The sequence below is a fragment of the Sciurus vulgaris genome (genome assembly GCF_902686455.1).
Source record: "Sciurus vulgaris genome assembly, chromosome: 3".
Classification (NCBI taxonomy): Eukaryota; Metazoa; Chordata; class Mammalia; order Rodentia; family Sciuridae; genus Sciurus; species Sciurus vulgaris.
Window position 1 is genome coordinate 80,759,538 of NC_136463.1, and position 17,289 is coordinate 80,776,826.

At 51.6% G+C, this 17,289-nt stretch overlaps 1 protein-coding gene across 2 annotated transcripts in view; it reads right to left on the bottom strand.

Annotated features, from left to right (window-relative positions):
* Positions 1-17,289, bottom strand: part of GLI2 (GLI family zinc finger 2) — a 239,354-nt gene that overhangs the window by 8,184 nt on the left and 213,881 nt on the right. For both annotated transcript variants that reach the window (XM_079132140.1, XM_079132139.1), the window contains exons 6-10: positions 8,794-8,995; positions 7,791-8,004; positions 6,368-6,490; positions 3,316-3,450; positions 415-564 (exon numbers count right to left, since the gene is read on the bottom strand). In XM_079132140.1, the coding sequence (XP_078988266.1) occupies positions 415-564; positions 3,316-3,450; positions 6,368-6,490; positions 7,791-8,004; positions 8,794-8,995 (824 nt within the window). The remainder of the gene's footprint in view (positions 1-414; positions 565-3,315; positions 3,451-6,367; positions 6,491-7,790; positions 8,005-8,793; positions 8,996-17,289) is intronic.

Sequence of the window (17,289 nt, forward strand, 5' to 3'; positions counted from 1 at the left end):
CATTGCTCAAATTGCTCCAGCTGTGACTCACTAGATGCTTTTCTGCAGGGTACTATGGAGTTAGCCTTTCTTCCCAGTGTCCCCAAGTCAATCAAAAAGTGGGCTATGCCACAGGGCTCACAATCAGACAGCCATGGTGACACCAGCACACTTGTACCCCCGTTACTGAGTTGCTTGTGCCCAAATAGTAAATTCACTGAGATCTGGGCAGCAGGAGACCAGAGGCCTCCAGGACTCAAGCCAGGCAGAGAGCCAGGGTGGGAACAGACAGGATGACCCATCAGCAAGACCTGTCCCCATGCTGCTGCTGTGGCCTGTTCCACCCAGGCCTGCTTATAGTCAGCCACAGCTAAACACGACCCCGCTTGCCTGGCGGACGTGGGTCCTAAGGAGGCTGCAGAGGAGGGTGCTCACCGTGCACTTGTGAGGCTTCTCGCCCGTGTGCCTCCGCATGTGGACCACCAGCATGTACTGGGCCTTGAAGGGCTTCTGCTCCCGTGTGCAGGCCTGCCAGCGGCACACGAACTCCTTCTTCTCCCCGTGGATGTGCTCGTTGTTGATGTGCTGCCAGAGAACAAGCCCAGGAGCTGGTGAATCCAGTTGCCCGCTCACTGAGCCCCGGGAGCCACTGCCATGGGTGGCCCCAAGCCCCCTGAATCATGGCTGGCTGGAATTGGGAGGGGCTCCAAGTGCAAACTACACACTGGTTTCAAAGACTCAGACTGAAAAAATGTACAATGTCTCAATAACTTTGTTTTATACTAATGGTATTGGCGACATATTTCAGCTATTAATTAAACAAAATATTAAGCATCTTTAATCTGATATCTAAAATGCTCCAAGATGCAAAACTTTCTGAGAAATAACTCAGGGCCACAAGTGGAAAATTCTATGGTCCATCTCACATGACAGGTCGCCTTCAAAACGCAGGTGCACTAAAAATACTGTATCAAATTACCTTCAGGCTGTGTGTATAAGGTGTACACAAATCCCAAGTGAATTTCATGTTTAGACTTGGATCCCATCTCCAAGAAACCTCACTGAGTATTTGTAGCTATTCCAAAATGCAAAAAAAAGTTCCCAAACCTGAAACACATCTGGTCCCAAGCATTTTGGATAAGGGTTGTTTTTGCTAGCTGTTTTAAAATTATCTTTGTCTGTTTCTTTGTACTTTTTTTTTTTTTTTTTGGTGGTACTGGGGAGTGAATCCAGTACACTTAACCACTGAGCCACATCCCCAGCCCTTTTTTGTATTTTATTTAGCGACAGGGTCTCGCTGAGTTACTTAGGGCCTCACTAAGTTGCTGAGGCTGGCTTTGAACTTGTGATCCTCCTGCCTCAGCCTCCTGAGTTGTTGAGACTATAGGCATGCACCCTGTGCCTGGCTTGTATTTTTAGTGCTTCTAGGAAATGCAAAATTGCATACATGGATTGCATTTGTGGCTTGCAGTCTCCTTATTCTGAACAATGTAGCCTGGACCTCTGTGACCTATAAATCTGAGCATCAGGCACTTGGTGGCACCTGATTATAGAAGACAAAAAGCCATCAGGCACCGTGCAAGGACCTGTGCAAAGGCCCAACTGTCAAGCCTACAAATGCCATTGCTGGAGCAAGTAAACTATACAGCACTTTGAACTTCCAGAGAAATCCTCTCATATTAGCCTCACTTTCTATTTTTAAAGTCTTTCAAATGATCAAAATGCTTCCTGACAATGCCTTTCATTTTTTCTTATTGGTTTACTTAGCAACAAATTGTTAATAATTGACTGGGGGTTCCCGCTCGACAATCCGTCTTCCCAGGGAGCAGACAGAGGCAGAGCTGGTGAAAGAGGCCCCTCCTCTCTGCAAAGCAGCCTGCTCTTTCCAGTGTCAAGTGGAGGTAGCCACCTGCAGCTACAGGGACAGTCCTGGGCACTGTAATCTTCCTTTCTAGGTCAGAACCCTGTGCCTCTTCTTTGGGATACATCTTTGGTGTCCTCACCCCTCTCACACCAAGATCTGACCCTCTCTTCCTTTAGCCATATTTAATCAGTTGAGCTGCTCCAAAAACCCCAGCTCCAATGGCCTCTTCCACATGTATCCCAAAGAGGTGGCACAGGTTGAAAATTCATGTTTGGGTTTCAGAAAGGATTAGCTAAGACCCTGAGGTGCAGGCTCTGTCTGTATCAGCTGCAATGGGTTGGCTGGTAAATTCTGGTGTCCTGGGTGACAATGTTGGGAGGAGAAAGAAACCTATAGTATTTGGGAATGAACCACCATGGAAGAAGCAGAGAGAGTTGGTGTGTTCTAAATGCCACATTCACAGAGCTCTGTGACTGCACACAGAGGGGTGTGGTGTGAGAACCACCCAAGGGGGTATGGGGACTGGGAGGAAGAGGCTGGAGGGACCAGCCGGTATGCAGCATCCACCTTGTGCTCGTGAATGTGACGTCATATTTATATCATATCATTTAATCTTGATGCCCCACCCCCATTGGGCAGGCATCACCTGCTTTTATAGGAGTGAAAAGTGAGGCCCACAGAGGTTAAGTCATCTTCTCAGAACCACTCGGCAATGGTGGAGTCAGGTTTGAAGTCAAGAGCCTCCATGCTAAGCCTCTGCTCCTCCTGCACACGTTACCCCTTGACTACTACCATAATGGATGCTGCTATAGAACAGTTTAATGTGGGGACAGAGAGGCATACCTTGAAGGACATACTGACTGTGTAGCCTTCTCTGCTTGCCTCAGCTGTCAGAATCCAGGCATTTCTAAGTAGCTCCACTGACTCCCATATATACTGTGTATCTGCAAATGGTCTCCAAGAGGAATTTACTAACCTTTTCCTCCATAGGAGAAACTTTTTTCAAGTTTTAGAGTCAGATTTATTATTAGAGCACCTGGCTGGTTTAATTAATCTTATTTCCCTTTGTGCAATGGCTGCTAGGAAGTTTACGACAAGAAGGTGTGTGTGTGTGCGCGCACGCGCGTGCTATATATATATATATATATATATATATATATACTCAGAGCACTTGATTTTAATGTGAACTCTCTTCCTGGCTTCACTTTGTTGTTCCCTTTTCCCTGATTTTCTCATTCACTTAGTCTTTGACTCATGTGCTACACATGTATTTGGAAGTCTTGTGGAAACAGGCAGAACACAAATAAGTAATTATGCCTCCCACGCGCAGAGGATATGGCCCAGGATTCTCCTGGGGCCTCCCCCGTCAGCCTCTTGTTCCAGCAGAGGCACTGGAGGCTCAGGGTCCAGTGTGGCCAGGGCTCCACCCGCCACAGGCAGAGTGCTGGGGATGTGTGGGAGTGGAGGCTTACGTGCACCAGCTGTTCCTGCGTGTCGTACTCCTTACTGCAGTCTTCCCAGTGACAGTTGGTCTCGTAGATGACCACCTCGGCCTCCTGCTTACAGTCATCCCTGTCCAGGTCTTCCTTGAGGTCAGCCAGCTGCTCCTGGGGAGGAAAAGACCAAACCCACATGAGCCATGTCTAGCTCCTGACCCTGAGGACAGGTCACTGTTAGGCCTGTGCAGACTATGCCAAGGACCCTGAGCTGGCAGAGATGTGGACACACATGCACACACATGGACCTGTGCAAATTTGTACACACACACACACACTCATCAAGAAGAGCCCCATCCATAGATCTGCTTATCAGGCAGCTGTCCTGGGGCCCCTCCTTCCTCTAACACTGGCTTGTTACCACCAAGGTGCTCCATCACATCCTGTTTCTACTGACAGGCAAGGAGAACAGGAGAGAGCAGGGCAGTGACTTTTGCTTGTTTGGTTTGGTTTCCACTATGGGGAGCTGGGTAGGCCCCACAGACTTTGGAGGAGGAACATTTTTATTTATAAAGTATGCAGAGAATGCTCTTGATGGAGGTAACAGAAATACAACGTGCATCTCCCTTAGAATTGTTACTCTCCTGTTGTTCCTCCTCTGAAGCAGCTGGATTCACAGGCAGGACAGGGCTACGGTCTGCTAACTGCCCTGCAGAGCCAACGTGCTCCAGCACATTCTCCCTGCACCAGCCCTGAAATGCCGTCTGCGTTCTTGTATTGTGGCGGGGGAACCTGAGGCTCTGGAAGAGGTTGAATTGCCCTTCCTCACCCTCAGTGAGACTAGATCTGAACTTGAGTCTCTCATATTAGGGCCCATGTGGCCATTTTGAGGAGGTGAATTATAGGGCTTCCTCCCTCAATCTGGTGCTAACCCAGAGCCGGCCAAGGGAAGCCTCTGAGCCATGGGGACAGACCAAAGTAACCTGTAAGGGGTTGGGAAGGCAGGGAGAGGCACAGATGCTCAGGTTGAGAGAGGCAGGGCCCCAATGTTCTGTGGAGGACTTTCTAATACCCTACTCATTTTCCAGGCAGGCATGGAACAAAGCCAAGTGAAGAGGTGATATTACCAAGACTTGTTTTATATTTCAAACTATTTTCAAAAACAGCAGGAAAATGTTCTATCTTTCCAAATAGCTTCTGGGGACGATATGTACAGTGCAGGCTAAGGGGGATAATCTCTTGCCATGGTCAAGAGCCCTAAAGTACACTGGCTCCTGAGACTTAGCCAAGCTGAGTCCATTTCTAGGGGCACAGAAATCAGTCTCATGGCTCCCGGCAGTGGGGTGCAGACTCACATCCCCACCTGATTTTCCACTGGGACTGCAAAGAACTCTTCCAAACAGGCTCTTGGTTCTTTCTCAGGGTACCTTTAAATAAGGCACTCTCTGAGAGGAAACTAACAATGTGTAACTGGGCTAATGGGGACCATGGAACAGGACCATCAGGAACGCCTACTCCTGGGTCGTTAGCAGCAGAGGATTGTTGAAGTGAGACTGTGTGGAGAAGGGACCACAGGGTCTCCTAATGCCACTCATAACACATCTGAAGAAAAAATGGGAGTATTTTGCTATTTTCATACACTGAAGGCTCTGGTGGCTACAGACAAGACCCAAAGAGGCTGGTGGACTGATGTGTCAAGTGGAGGGAAGTTCCAAAGCCATGACCACAGGCCCCTTGGCCACACTGGGCATCAACCCTGCCTGCAATTTTGAGAGCTTCAGCAGAGCAGAGATTCATTCTGCTGCATTCTCTGCCAAGGCACAGCTGGCCTATCCACCTTGCTGTGAATCAGGGCTCAGTGACATGGGGACCACCTCCTCATGATAAAATGCTCCTTCCACGGACATTACCAGCAGCTGCTTTAAGCAGGGAGGAGGGGTCTGTGCAGCCCACCTGGGCTGAAAGGTGGTCACAGGGCCCCATTGGTGGGTGGGACGTGGGCCTCCCAGGTGCTCAGTGTCTGACTCCCGCCCTGTCCGCCATCCCAGCATGTTTCTCTTCCCCGGATATGTGCTGTCCTCATCAATTTCAATGGCCCCTTATGATGGCCAGCCTCGTGAAAGCCATACATCATGTACAGACTGGTTTTGGTGTCAGCGAGGGGAGAAGAATTTGTCACCAACCCCTCTGTTTGTCTGACAATAACAGGACCCAATATTTCATGAAAATTAAGTGCCCAGAGCATGCCCGATGGTTTATAGTCTTGATAAAGGATGGCCTGGCAGATGTGGGGAGACAGGGACAGGAGGCACCAAGCATCCTTGGTGGCCGACCTGGGGATTCTGTAGTAACAGATGGCAACTGGGTCAGTGTGTGAGGGCTTGGTGGGCCAGGTGGCTTACCTTCAAAGTCAGCAGGCATGCCATGCCCTTTGCACGACTGGCCCTGGCTCCAAGAGTGGGGATGACCTGCCTGCCATCTTGAGGCATTGGATAAGTGGCAGAGCTTCTAGAGGGGCCTGCACAAGGGTCTTGGCCACACAACAGGTCAGCCCCAGGTTGTGAGCTGCTGCTTCTCACTCTTCCTGCCCCAAATCATACTTCCTTCCCTGTCCCAAGGTGATTCAGGAGCTAGGCTAAGCATCTGGGTGGATACAAGTCCAGTGACCTTGGAGGGCCAGTGGCAGTGAAGAAGATGGAGGGCCGCTCAAGTGACCTGAGACACTCAGGGGTGTGAGCAATGCATTTTGGTTGAGGCTCAGGCTGCTCAAGACTGAGGCGGGGAGAGATGGCTACAGCAAGGGACAAGGTGGAAGGGTAGGTGGGAGTTTGTTCATTCGTTCATTTTACGAACACATACTATATTTAGGCTGCTGGGGACAGAGCTGTGAGACAGTCATGGCTCTGGGAACAATCTCACCCTCTCTGATTCACTCATCCATTCATTCATTCATGCAGCCACCCAGCCACCCAGCCTTCCATCCACTTGATCATTCATTTTCACCCACAGGTGAAATGCCCAAAAGCAGCCAACCCAGGAGATCTAGTTTGGTCCCTGCTCAAGGACAGTGAGGGTGGCAGCAGGTTACCTGTGTCAGTCCCAGTGGGGAGGCTGGTCGCAGGCCCTCAGCTTCAGTCTTGACCTTGCTACGCTTGTGAATGGTGATGGGGTTCACTGTGCTGCTCACAGCTGACTCGCTGCTCTGCTTGTTCTGAGAGAAGGTGCAGAGGACAGCCTGTCACACAGGTGCAGGATGGGACACCCCAAATTCAGTTTGGGCTCTACCTCTGACCCCTCCCCACACAGAACATATGGGCCAATGCTGTGTTTGAAGCATCAGAAGTTGAGTCTCCCAGCCTGGTCCTCCAGCTACGGGCACACCCAGGAAGAAGCCCAGACCTCGGTCACCAGCACCTCCCTTTCCAGGCAGCTGCCACCTCCAGCTCTCCGAGGGGTGGAGGAAAATAGAAAAGAGATCCCTTTGGAAAATGCTGGTCACCCTTGCTCATGTCCTGATGAGGTTCAACTTCTTGGCTTTCCAGAGCAGGGGTGGCCAGTCCTAGGAGCAGGACACAAAGGCCTGGCTTTTTTGGCAGAAGGGCTAGTACTGCAGTCTCAGACAACACTTCAGAAGCCTATTATAACTGTCTGGGGAGGTGCTGGGGGCCATCTGAAGCCCTGGGATGTAGAGGGAGAACATTTTGCACGTGTCTCGTCTTCCAGGACATGGCCATATCCAGACACTGCCACTCGCCAGGCAGTGGCCTGGGGCGGTTGTTTCCGCTCTAGGATTGTCTTCCTGAATACCACCCAGGACCCAGGGTCCACGGGGTGTTGTGTGCACATAGGAACTTGTTTATATGCACAGTGACCCAGCTGAGGTGACAGGTCCCTATTTTTTGATGAGTCAGCTCAGGCAGAGAGAGGTAAATTCATTTGCTGCAAATCAGGAACCAAGCAGGGTTTGACAATTCCAAAGCCTGTTCCTGTCTATACAACCCTGTCCTTCTAAATTCCTGGCTGCAAAATAAGACCTCACTGGCTGCTGGGTGTCAATGACACCCATGTGTGCCAGGTACCTTGCTAGGATGCCCAGGTGTGCCTAAGGCCCATTGGAGAGTCAAATAAGGTGTTTCAACGCCCTCAGGAAACGCGTGCTCTATGATGAAACTGACAAATGTCATCACTGCTCCTTCATCCATTCATCTCACATGCTGTGCATGCTGTGCCTACATGGGCCGGATCTGTGAATTGGAGGGTTTTTCCATCCACTCATTGTGTTTATTGGACCAGAGACAGCAGAACCCAGAGGCTGGATGCTTGCCATGGACAAAGCCCAGGGCTCCTGACCTGGCCCAAGGCCCTTCCATCATTCAGCCTCTTTCACCCAGAAGACGTCCCACCAGCCAGCCTGGGGCCCAGAGTCCTTCCACCATGCATTGGCAGTAGACGGCCTTCGCGGGACCAGCTGAGTACACGGTGGCCACCCTCTGCTCCTTGGGCCCACCTACCTGGTTGGCGTCACTCAGACAGTTGCTGCCGCTGCTCAGCTGGGTGGACACAGCACTGATGGAGGGGAGGGCCATGGGCTGCTGGGCCAGGAAGGTGGGTGAGGGCTGGATCAGGGGTGGTGTGTGTCCAAAGGCAGAGCCCAGGCCTCGCTGCTGGCTCAGGATCTGCTGGTAGGCCACGGGGTTGATGGGGTGGGGGAAGGTGAAGGCTGGGCTGCAACAGAGAGCAGGCAGGGGCAGGGGAGAGGCATGGGGGCCTCTGTTAGGCTGGGACTTCCCAGATATGCACGACCCTGCCCAGGGGACAGAGATGGGCATGGTATGAGTGGCACCATTACTATGTCTTTCCCTCACTCAAGAACCAGCAGTAGCTCCCATTTGCCTGTCTTTGGGGCCTTTAAAGCTTGGCTCCTGGGATGCAGCCTTCACCCCTGGCAGGTTGTTCCCCAGCAGGTGCCAGGCTCCATTTCACCCCCACATCTTGGCCTCTCTTTTGCTCTGGAGACACGTCTCCACATCACTGCTCACTCTCTGAATCCCATTTGGCTCTGACGCCTGTTCTGTTACACCCTTGTCCATATCCTGGATGAGGTATTATGTCCATTATTCCCTCTCACTTAATGTCTGCACTTCTAAGCTGTCAGGCCACTTGTCTAAGCCACTCTTCCCACAGCAGGAGACTGAGGAAACACTGGTGACTCTGGACACCAGGCCCTCAAAGACACCACGGCCTCCCGCTTGCCCCTTCTAGCCTCCCAGGGTGGGGCGCTGTGGCCCTGTTGTGCACCACTTGCGATGGCAGGGTCCTGATGACGTTCTCCTCTGTTGGCCCGCTTAGATCGCCTCCTTACTGCTTCTGAATTCATGCTGAGGCCCCAAGTGCGGATTCACAAATCAATCATTTCTCCTCAGGTTGAAAGTATCAACTGAGAAGCCAGACCCTCCCCGGGGGGCCCCGGCCCAGCTCCCAGTTCTCGACCCTCTGCTTGCTGACCGCGCTCACCTGAGGGCACCTGCTGACAGGTGTCCGTAGGAGCCGCTGGCGGCCGAGCTGCTGCGGGAGTTGTTGATGTAGGCCACCAGTGAGTTGGGCGAGGTCCGGATCATGCGCTGCAGGTCCAGGCTGGCATCTGAGAGCGGGGAGATGGACAGTGCCCGCTTGCGGCTCAGCCGGGGGGTCACCCGTGGGCTGGAGAATCGCGACACTGTAGAGCAGCCAACAGGAGTGGGCATCAGCAGGATTGAGGGAGGCTGGGGAACGGGGGAGCGCCACCTAGGCGGGGAACAGGAAGAGCCCACGGGACGTTCTCGTGGGAATCTCAGCTTTGTGGCTGTGGGTTCTCCGACAAGGCTCATGTCTCTCCCAGACTCAGCTTATTTATCTGCCAAATGGAGCTGATCAGAACAGGTATTGAAGGAATCAAGAGGTGTTTTCTCACAACAAGCAGGGCATGGCCTGTGTCTCCAGCCCCCTGCCCTTTCCAGACCCACCCCAGGGGTAGCCGCTCCTCTAGTTTGGATCTGTAAGGTCCCCCCCCAAAGGGTCATGTGTTAAAGGCTTGGTCCCCAGCTCCATGCCACTGGGAGGTGGTGGACTCTTAAAGAGGTGGGACCTAGCGGGAGGGCTTTAGGTCACTGAGAGGTTCCCTTGAAGGGGTAGTGAGGCCCGGCCTCTTCCTCCTCCTCTCTTTTACTTCTGGGACATGAGGGGAGGTGGTTTTGCTTCCACCATGATGTGCTGCCTCACTATAGGTCCAAAAGTAACAGGGCCAGTGGGTTATGGACTGAAACCTCTAAAATTGTGAGCCAAAATAAACCTTTTCTCTTTATAAGTTGATTATTTCAGGTATTTTACAGTGCTGGAAAGTTGACTGACACAGTCGTTCTTCCAGTTTCTAACACACAGCTTAGTGTTGCCTAATTTTGAGCTTTATGTAAATGAATCATAAATTCTCTTTCATGTCTGAATTCTTTCTGAATTGTGAGATTTCTCCATTCCATCGTGTGTGACAGTAACTGGCTCATTCCCACTGCTGTAGAGAATCCCAGGGGCAGTGAATGGAGTTAAGTGTTCCAAGGTCATGGATCATGTTGCAACTGGGATCCCACTAAAATTACCACCCCCTGCACACACCGTGGTAGCCCACTTGCTAAGCAGAGCCCTGGATGGGCCCTGTGCTCCCAGCTGGATGCCTGGGACTTTGGCTGGCTCTCCAGAACCTGTGAGGACAGGGAGTAGAAAGGAGGAGCAGCAGGCAGGACAGTGTGACAACACACGAAGCTCTCCATGCTGGAGTCCCCGAGGCTCCAGGGACTTGCTGCTTTGAATGTGCACCCCCCACATGCATGCACACCAAGCAGGCATGCACACGCACACGTATGCCCTACCTGACCACCCTTTGGATACACTGCCACCATCACCAGCTGCTGTTGCACATACTTGGCCTCAGGAAGGAGAGAGGCCAGCCCAGACCAGGGCCATGGCTCCCCCTGCCCATGGCTCCAGTCCACCTCTGCTTCCCTTATAGCAGCCTCCCCTAGCAGGATTCTGGATCTCTCCTCCAGACACAGGAGTCGTCTCACCATCACTGGGTGACACTGCACCTGCTGAAGTTTCTTCCCTATCCAGGCCCAGCCTGAGCTCATTTCCTCTTCTTAAAGGCGTCTATGGCAGAGCCCACCTCTGGGGCTGCCCTGAGATGTAAATTATGTGATGTGGGACCTGGCTCACAGCAGGGCCTTTCTAGCTCTTCATGCAGTGGCCTCTTCCTGTGCCCTGCTGGTCCCTACCTGCCCCTCAGTGGCTTCCAGGTCCTCCCCACTGACTGAGAACAATCCCGGCAGCTGCCTGTGCTCGAGGGGCCCGCCTCCTGTCCCTCCGTCTGCTCTGGCGCAGGGCACGCCTGGCTCAGCCTCATGCTCCTGCAGCTCCTCTAACAAAGTCCTGGCCTACTGGCCTCAGGGTTATGTTTGTGCAAGTGTCACCACCTGTCCCTAGAGCTGCGGGAGCAACTTGGGACGGGGAGATGCCTATGAACCTGAGGCCCCCTGACTCCCCAGAAGGCTAGGAGAGTGCACAGAATCCACACCTGCCAATGAAGAGGGGGCACAGCTGGGGATCTGGGGGGGGGGGGGCTGCAGGACAACCATGCCTCATGGCTATGCTGTCCACCACCAGGGAGTCCTGGGAATCCCTGGAAAAGCCCCCTACTGTGGGCTACAGAAAGAAACATGTCTCCAAGGATGTGGAGGATTCCCACAATTCTTAGGCCAGGAAGGGGTTCTTGGATTTCTTTCCCAACTGCCTCCTTATGGATATGGGGAGTCTGAGATCGCAGAGGGGAGGAGACAGTGCCGGGGACAAAGGGGCTCTGGGCCTAGGAACGCAGATCCCAGTTGGAGCAGTGGTGGGAGAGCTGGGGTGGGCACAGTGCACCTTGGCTGGTGGTCTCCTGGCAGCTCTGGGTTGCAATCCAATGGGTGGCAGACACTGGGTGGCCCGTGCATCCCAGACTTGTCCACCATGCTAACACGCATGTGACCTTCAACATTGTATACTTTGTTTCCTTATTTTATTTTATTTTATTGGTTCTGTTTAGTTATGTATGACAGTATAATCATTTTGATATAATTATACAAGCACGGAATAGACCCCGTTCTAACTCAGACCCCAGTGCTTCTCCTTCCCCTTCCCTCTCCGCAGCTCTGTTCCCTTTCCTCTTCTGCTCTTTCTGCCATCTGCCATATTTAGTTTTTAAATTAACTTCTTGTGGCTGTACACCATGGTGAGAGTCACCGTGGTAGGTTCGCATGTGCACATAGCAGAGTTGCGTGGGATTTGTTCTTGAAGGTGAAGTAGTTTTAGGAAAGCTCCTGGGGGAGCAAAAGTTGAGCCAATCAGAATACTCCTCTCTACATGTCTCTGCCCTTGTCAGCTCAGAGTTTTTTGGTTTTGGCTATTTACTCTATGAGGACAGCTATGGGGGTGCTCTGGTTAGACTGGTTTCTAATATATAAACTTTCCAAGGACACAGTTTCTAATACATATATATATATATATATGTAAATAATATATATAATATATATCCACACCAGCCCAGGTGCCCTGTGCCCACCCCGGCTCTCCCACCACTGCTCCAACCAGGGACTGCGGTCCTAGGCCCAGAGGCTCTTTGTCCACGGCACCGTTTCCTCCCCTCTGAAGACTCCCCACATCCACGAAGTAGGTGGTTGGGAAAGAAATCCAAGAACCCATTCCTGGCCTAAGGGTTGTGGGGGCCCCTCCTCCAGAGTCTCAGGGAGATGTTTCTTCCTGTAGCCCAGCAGTAGGGGCTTCCCCAGGAATTCCTTGGAAAGTTTATATATTAGAGACTTAATCACCAAATTCACATGTTGAAGGTATTTGAAGATGGGACCTTTGGGAGGGAATTAAGGTTAGATGAGGTTCCAAGGGTGGGCATAGCAACTTCATAAGAAGAGGGTGACCCTAGCTCGCGTGCATGCTCTGTCTGGCGCTCTGATGCCCTTCATCACATTGCAGCAACAAGACCCTTGCTTTTGGACTTCCCAACCTCCAGAATTGTGACCCAATAAACTTCTATTCTTTATACATTTTCCAGGCTCAAGTATTTTGTTATAGTGACAGAAAATGGCCTAGAATGCATAGGTACACAAAAAGTACTCTATAGATGCTTTTGGGGATGCTGCTTGCTTGGTTCCACAGAGGGGCTGGAGCATAGCAGATGGCTCATGCCTCCTTTGTGCTGCAGCAGGAAGGATCCCAGGTCACATATCTGACATGGAGACAGGGAGCACAGAGGACCAGGGGGGCATATCCACTATGTGGCCAGCTCTGAGGCTGTGCTGCAAACATGATCCCGCGTGCTTGAAGGAGGTTGCCAGACTGTAAGCAGACTTCCTGGCCAGTTAGCCTTCAGGACCAGTGTGTTCCTTGCTTGGTATTTGGGTAAAAGCCTATTCTCAATTCTTGAGTGATCAATAGCACAGAGGCAGCCTCTATCTAGTGACACTGAGGTCCCTGGTCTCATTTAACAGCCAATACCACCTTCCAATATCAGCTTTGCAGGTAAGGAAGCTAGGCTTGGGAAGGTAGTGATTTGCTCTCAGGCACTGGACTGCAGAGGATTTGAACTTGGGTCCAAAGGTGTCGTGCTGTGTGGCTTCCCTGGGGATACCGCCTATATTTAGAAGGCTTGGGAGAAGGCCAAGGTCAAGAGGACACTCCCTCTCCACAACTTACAGGAGATCTGAATACTGAACTTTCAAACAGCCAGCTGCCTGTTTGTCCTCTCCTGTCTGAACAGCAGCTCCTATGCAGCAATCTGCCTTCTCCTCCTTCCATCCTGGTCTGTCCCTCGCTGCTCCTGACCTTGACAAGTACAGCAGCCCAGGAAACCCAGGTGTTGGCTAGAGGCTTCCTTTCTCCTTCTCTGTACAGCTAAACCTGCTGAGGTGAGCTCCTGAACCCCTTTTCAAATCTCCTTTCTCTCAAATTCCACTTCCTAGCCCAGTCCAAAGCTTCTTGAATCATTCCAGAGCTCTAGGCTAACTTCTGTCCAATTCACCTTCCTTACTCCGGCAAAAGACAGCTTTTCAGCTTGCAAAGCAGATATATCCCTGCTCTCCCCCGTAAACCTTCCAAAGCTCCCTAGTGCTATGGCAAGGAAGGCCCATTGCCATTATGGAAAATGCCGACATCGTGGCCCTACAGGGCTTGGTGTTAATCCACTGGCCTCCTTCTTCCTCCCTTTTCAGTCACCTGCACAGGAACTTTGTTCAGCAGCATCCTCTGCCTGCCAGCTCTCCCCTGCTCAGACCTCAGTCAAGTGGTTCCCTCCCGCAGGAAGCCTTCTCTAACCTTCCCAAGTGGGGCAGCTCCTCCCTGCAGCCAGGCCTTTCTCTCCAAACAAGGGTCACACTGGTGCATCTTCATAGTTGCTGTGATTGACAGTTTGCTTCTGTCTCTCCCCTTCATGAATTAGGGACTCAAACGTCCTCCTGCCACCAACATGAGATCCCCGACACTCAAAATACAGCTGGCCCACTTACAGCCATAGAGTGTTGAGGGACAGCAAAATCACAGCCACCAAAACTCAACCCTTCTTGAATGGCTCTGTGGCAGGGCAAGGTCCGGGTCCAAGCACTTGAAAGTGTTAAGCAAGTTAATTCTCATACCTGCCCCTTCAGGAAGAGGCCCTTATTATCTTTGTTTTACAGAAGAAAAACAAGGGCTAGGGAGGCTAAGTAACAAGCTCAAGGCCACACAGCCAGGAGAAACAGAGACTAAGACTGAGACTCAGGAACATGGATGCCAAAACCGCTTGCCTACGCCCAGGGTGGGGACTACAGGTGATTTGGAAGATGTATGACTATGGAGGATGGACAGACAGATACACACACACACACACACACGCACACAAAACACAAAAACACAGGCAGCCTGGGCCTATTGGCCCCCAAGCCTGTCACTTCCTTGGAGCACATTACTTAATCTCCCTGGGCCTCTCTTTCCCCATCTCTACAATGGGGGCAGTGTGGCTTATTGTTGCAAAGAGGTACGGAAAGCACTGAGGTCGCAGTGTCTGCGACCCTGCAGATGTTCCGGATGAAATGGCTAATGATCCCAGTTTCTTCCAGGACCCGGAGGATGGTTTGAGTGGGCAGGGTGAGTCTACCGCAATTATGGTGGAAAGAGAAGCAGGTCTAGAAAAGGATGACTGGGCTGCATCTGGCTCTCCACACCCACTCCTCGGCTCCCATCTAGGTGGCCGCTAAGTTTTCCTTGTGAAGCCTCATTTCCAAATCAGATGCAAAACTGGATCCTCCCCAAGAATCCTGTAACTTACTAACTGAGGGGCAAATGGGAAAATATGAGAGGAATACACAAGATCTAACAGCCTCTAAAATAAGAAATACACATATCTTTGTCATACATTTAAAAAAAAGAAAGATTTTGCTGCTAAGACGTGGATTCCCACCCTCTCGGGTGCCCCTAACAAGAGGAAACAGGCCAAATCTGACAGTGATATTCATCTCTGTTATTCCCACCCCTCAAGGGAAATATGTTTATTAATGCGCTTCTTCCCTTGATAAATTACTAAATAGGAAGAAAAGCCTGGCACTCATTTCCCATGGTTTTGCCTGTGATTTATGGTGAGGGACTGGCAAAAGCCACCAAATCCATTCATCTATGGATGCGCCTGTTCCAAAGCTGGTCAGCCATTGGGTGACTGTCCAGCCTGTCCTCACCCGGGTGGATGCCTGATCCCCTGTTCCTGTCAGCACCTGTCTCTGGGCCCTGTTCCTCCACCGGTTCTTTCTTTTGCTCATTCATGTTTGTTCATTCATCCACCAGATCACGGTGCTGTGCTGAGAGCATGCCAGGCACCAGCCAGATGCTGCGGGGACCGCAGACCAGGAGAACACTGGGTTCTGCTTTCAAGGAGCTCGCTGTCTAGGTGAGAGACGAGAGTAGCACCGGGGCAGGGGTCATAAGTTGCCACCTAAGCAGGATCATCCTAAAGAGTCCCAGAGTGCTCAGAAGAGAGGGTTGCTGCTTCCCCTGGAGCCATGGGAAAGGCAGGAAATGCAAGAACTGGACCCAGGCAGACCTGGGCTCTGTCCCCTCTTGATGACTCTGCATTAGGTGACTTTGGGCAAGTGGCTAGCTGTTTCTGAGATGATTCCTCATGCAGAACGTGGGCTAGCACCCACTTCAGGTTGCCGTGGGCAGATAACCAGCATATTCTTCTGCAGAGTCAGAGCTGGGAATCCCTCGGAGATTGCAGCCCTGGAACCGGCTGAGGGGCAGCAGGAGGGAGCTTTGTCCTGCACAGGAACCCAGGAGCCTTCTCTGTGCTCCCCGCTATCTTCAGCATGGGATGGGGGGCACCTTCTTGTTGGGGGACAGCAGAAAACATCTTCATGGCAGGGCTTGAGGACCCTGAGCCCTCCTTGGCTGAGGAGCTTTCCCTGCATGGCCCAACAACCTCATCCAGGTATTTTCTAGACTCCCTGGGGACATGTTTAAGGAATGTACCTTGAGGACCTCAGCCTGCTCCACACCGAGTGGCAAATGGGGAAATATGAGAGGGACACACACTTCCCTTACCCCCTCTTCCAGGGGAGCCAAAGGAACCTGGGCCTGGAGCCAGAAGGCTCAGGGTAGAGGTCACCATAATCATTTCCTAGTTGTGTGATAGAGGCAAGAGAAACTTCTGGTGTGGACTTTGGGCTCTCGGGGAAGTGCTTCACAGGGTTGGTCTGGAAGAGTCGTGTGGGTTTACCAGATGACCCACACACATCCATGTGTGGCCCCTGCTGCCCTTTGGCAGCCCTGCCCACTGGGCCCGGCAGCCTGTCTCACCTGCCTGGGTCTCCCCTCAGTCCCTGCCTGAGTAGGGTCCCTGGCAGCCCCTCTGCTATGATTCCTGCCTCTCTGTAGTATGATCAAGGTAATGGTTTCTGCATCCCACCCCACCGGATTCTCCCGCAGCATAAAAAACCAATGTCAGAACAGAGGTGACATCCGAGTCAAATTAGTGTCAATATGACAATAAAATATACAGCTCAGAGGAAATATGGGCTGCAAACAGGCGGCATTTCAATTGGAAACATTTCAATCGCCTCGGTGTGGTGGGGGTGGGGAGGGGAGCACGTGGGGCTGTGGTGCGGTTGTTAAATCACCCACATTCAACAGCGTGACATGAGAAAATTCCCTCTGAGGGCCCAGGTGACAACTGGTGCGTTCCTCACTCTCCAGAGAGCCACTCGACACAAGGATAACCTTGGATTTCCTCCCTGGTTCTCTATTACCTGAGTGGCATCACTGGTCTTCCTACTGTAAATCAGGCCCCTGAAGAAGAGAGGAAATGGGCCTTCACCCCCACCGGGAGGCTGAGGCCATGAGCCTGCACCAGGGCCCAGGAAACGCCCTTGGCTTGCTCTGTGTCCTGGGAGGGAGGTGGGGCTTGGATTTCCAATCCCACGGGATGCCCTAGAGAGGCCTCACTGCCTTCCAGTCTTTCTTCCCCCAACAAGGGCATCTGCACACCTAAGTGAGGTTATTGTAGGTCAGTGGAGATGGAGATAGGGATACCCCCCAGGACAACATCAAGGAAATATGAAGTTATGTTTCTACTTTTATTATTTTTTTTTAATGGTACTGGGGAATGAACCAAAGGATCCTTTACCGCTGAGCTATACCCCCAGACCTTTTTAAAGACATTTTATTCTGAGACATGATCTTACTAAGTTGCCCAGGCTAGCCTAAAACTTACTATCCTCCTGCCTCGGCTTCCTAAGTCATTGGGATTACAGGCATGTGTCACTGTGCCCAGCTTGAAGTTCCATTTTTTAAGGTCCATTTATTTAATCCCAAAAGATGAATTCACTAAAAACATAAAATATGCAATCATGCGGATGACTCTCTGCTAAGGTAAAAATTGTGCTATGATTGACACCTGACCCTCCGCAGACC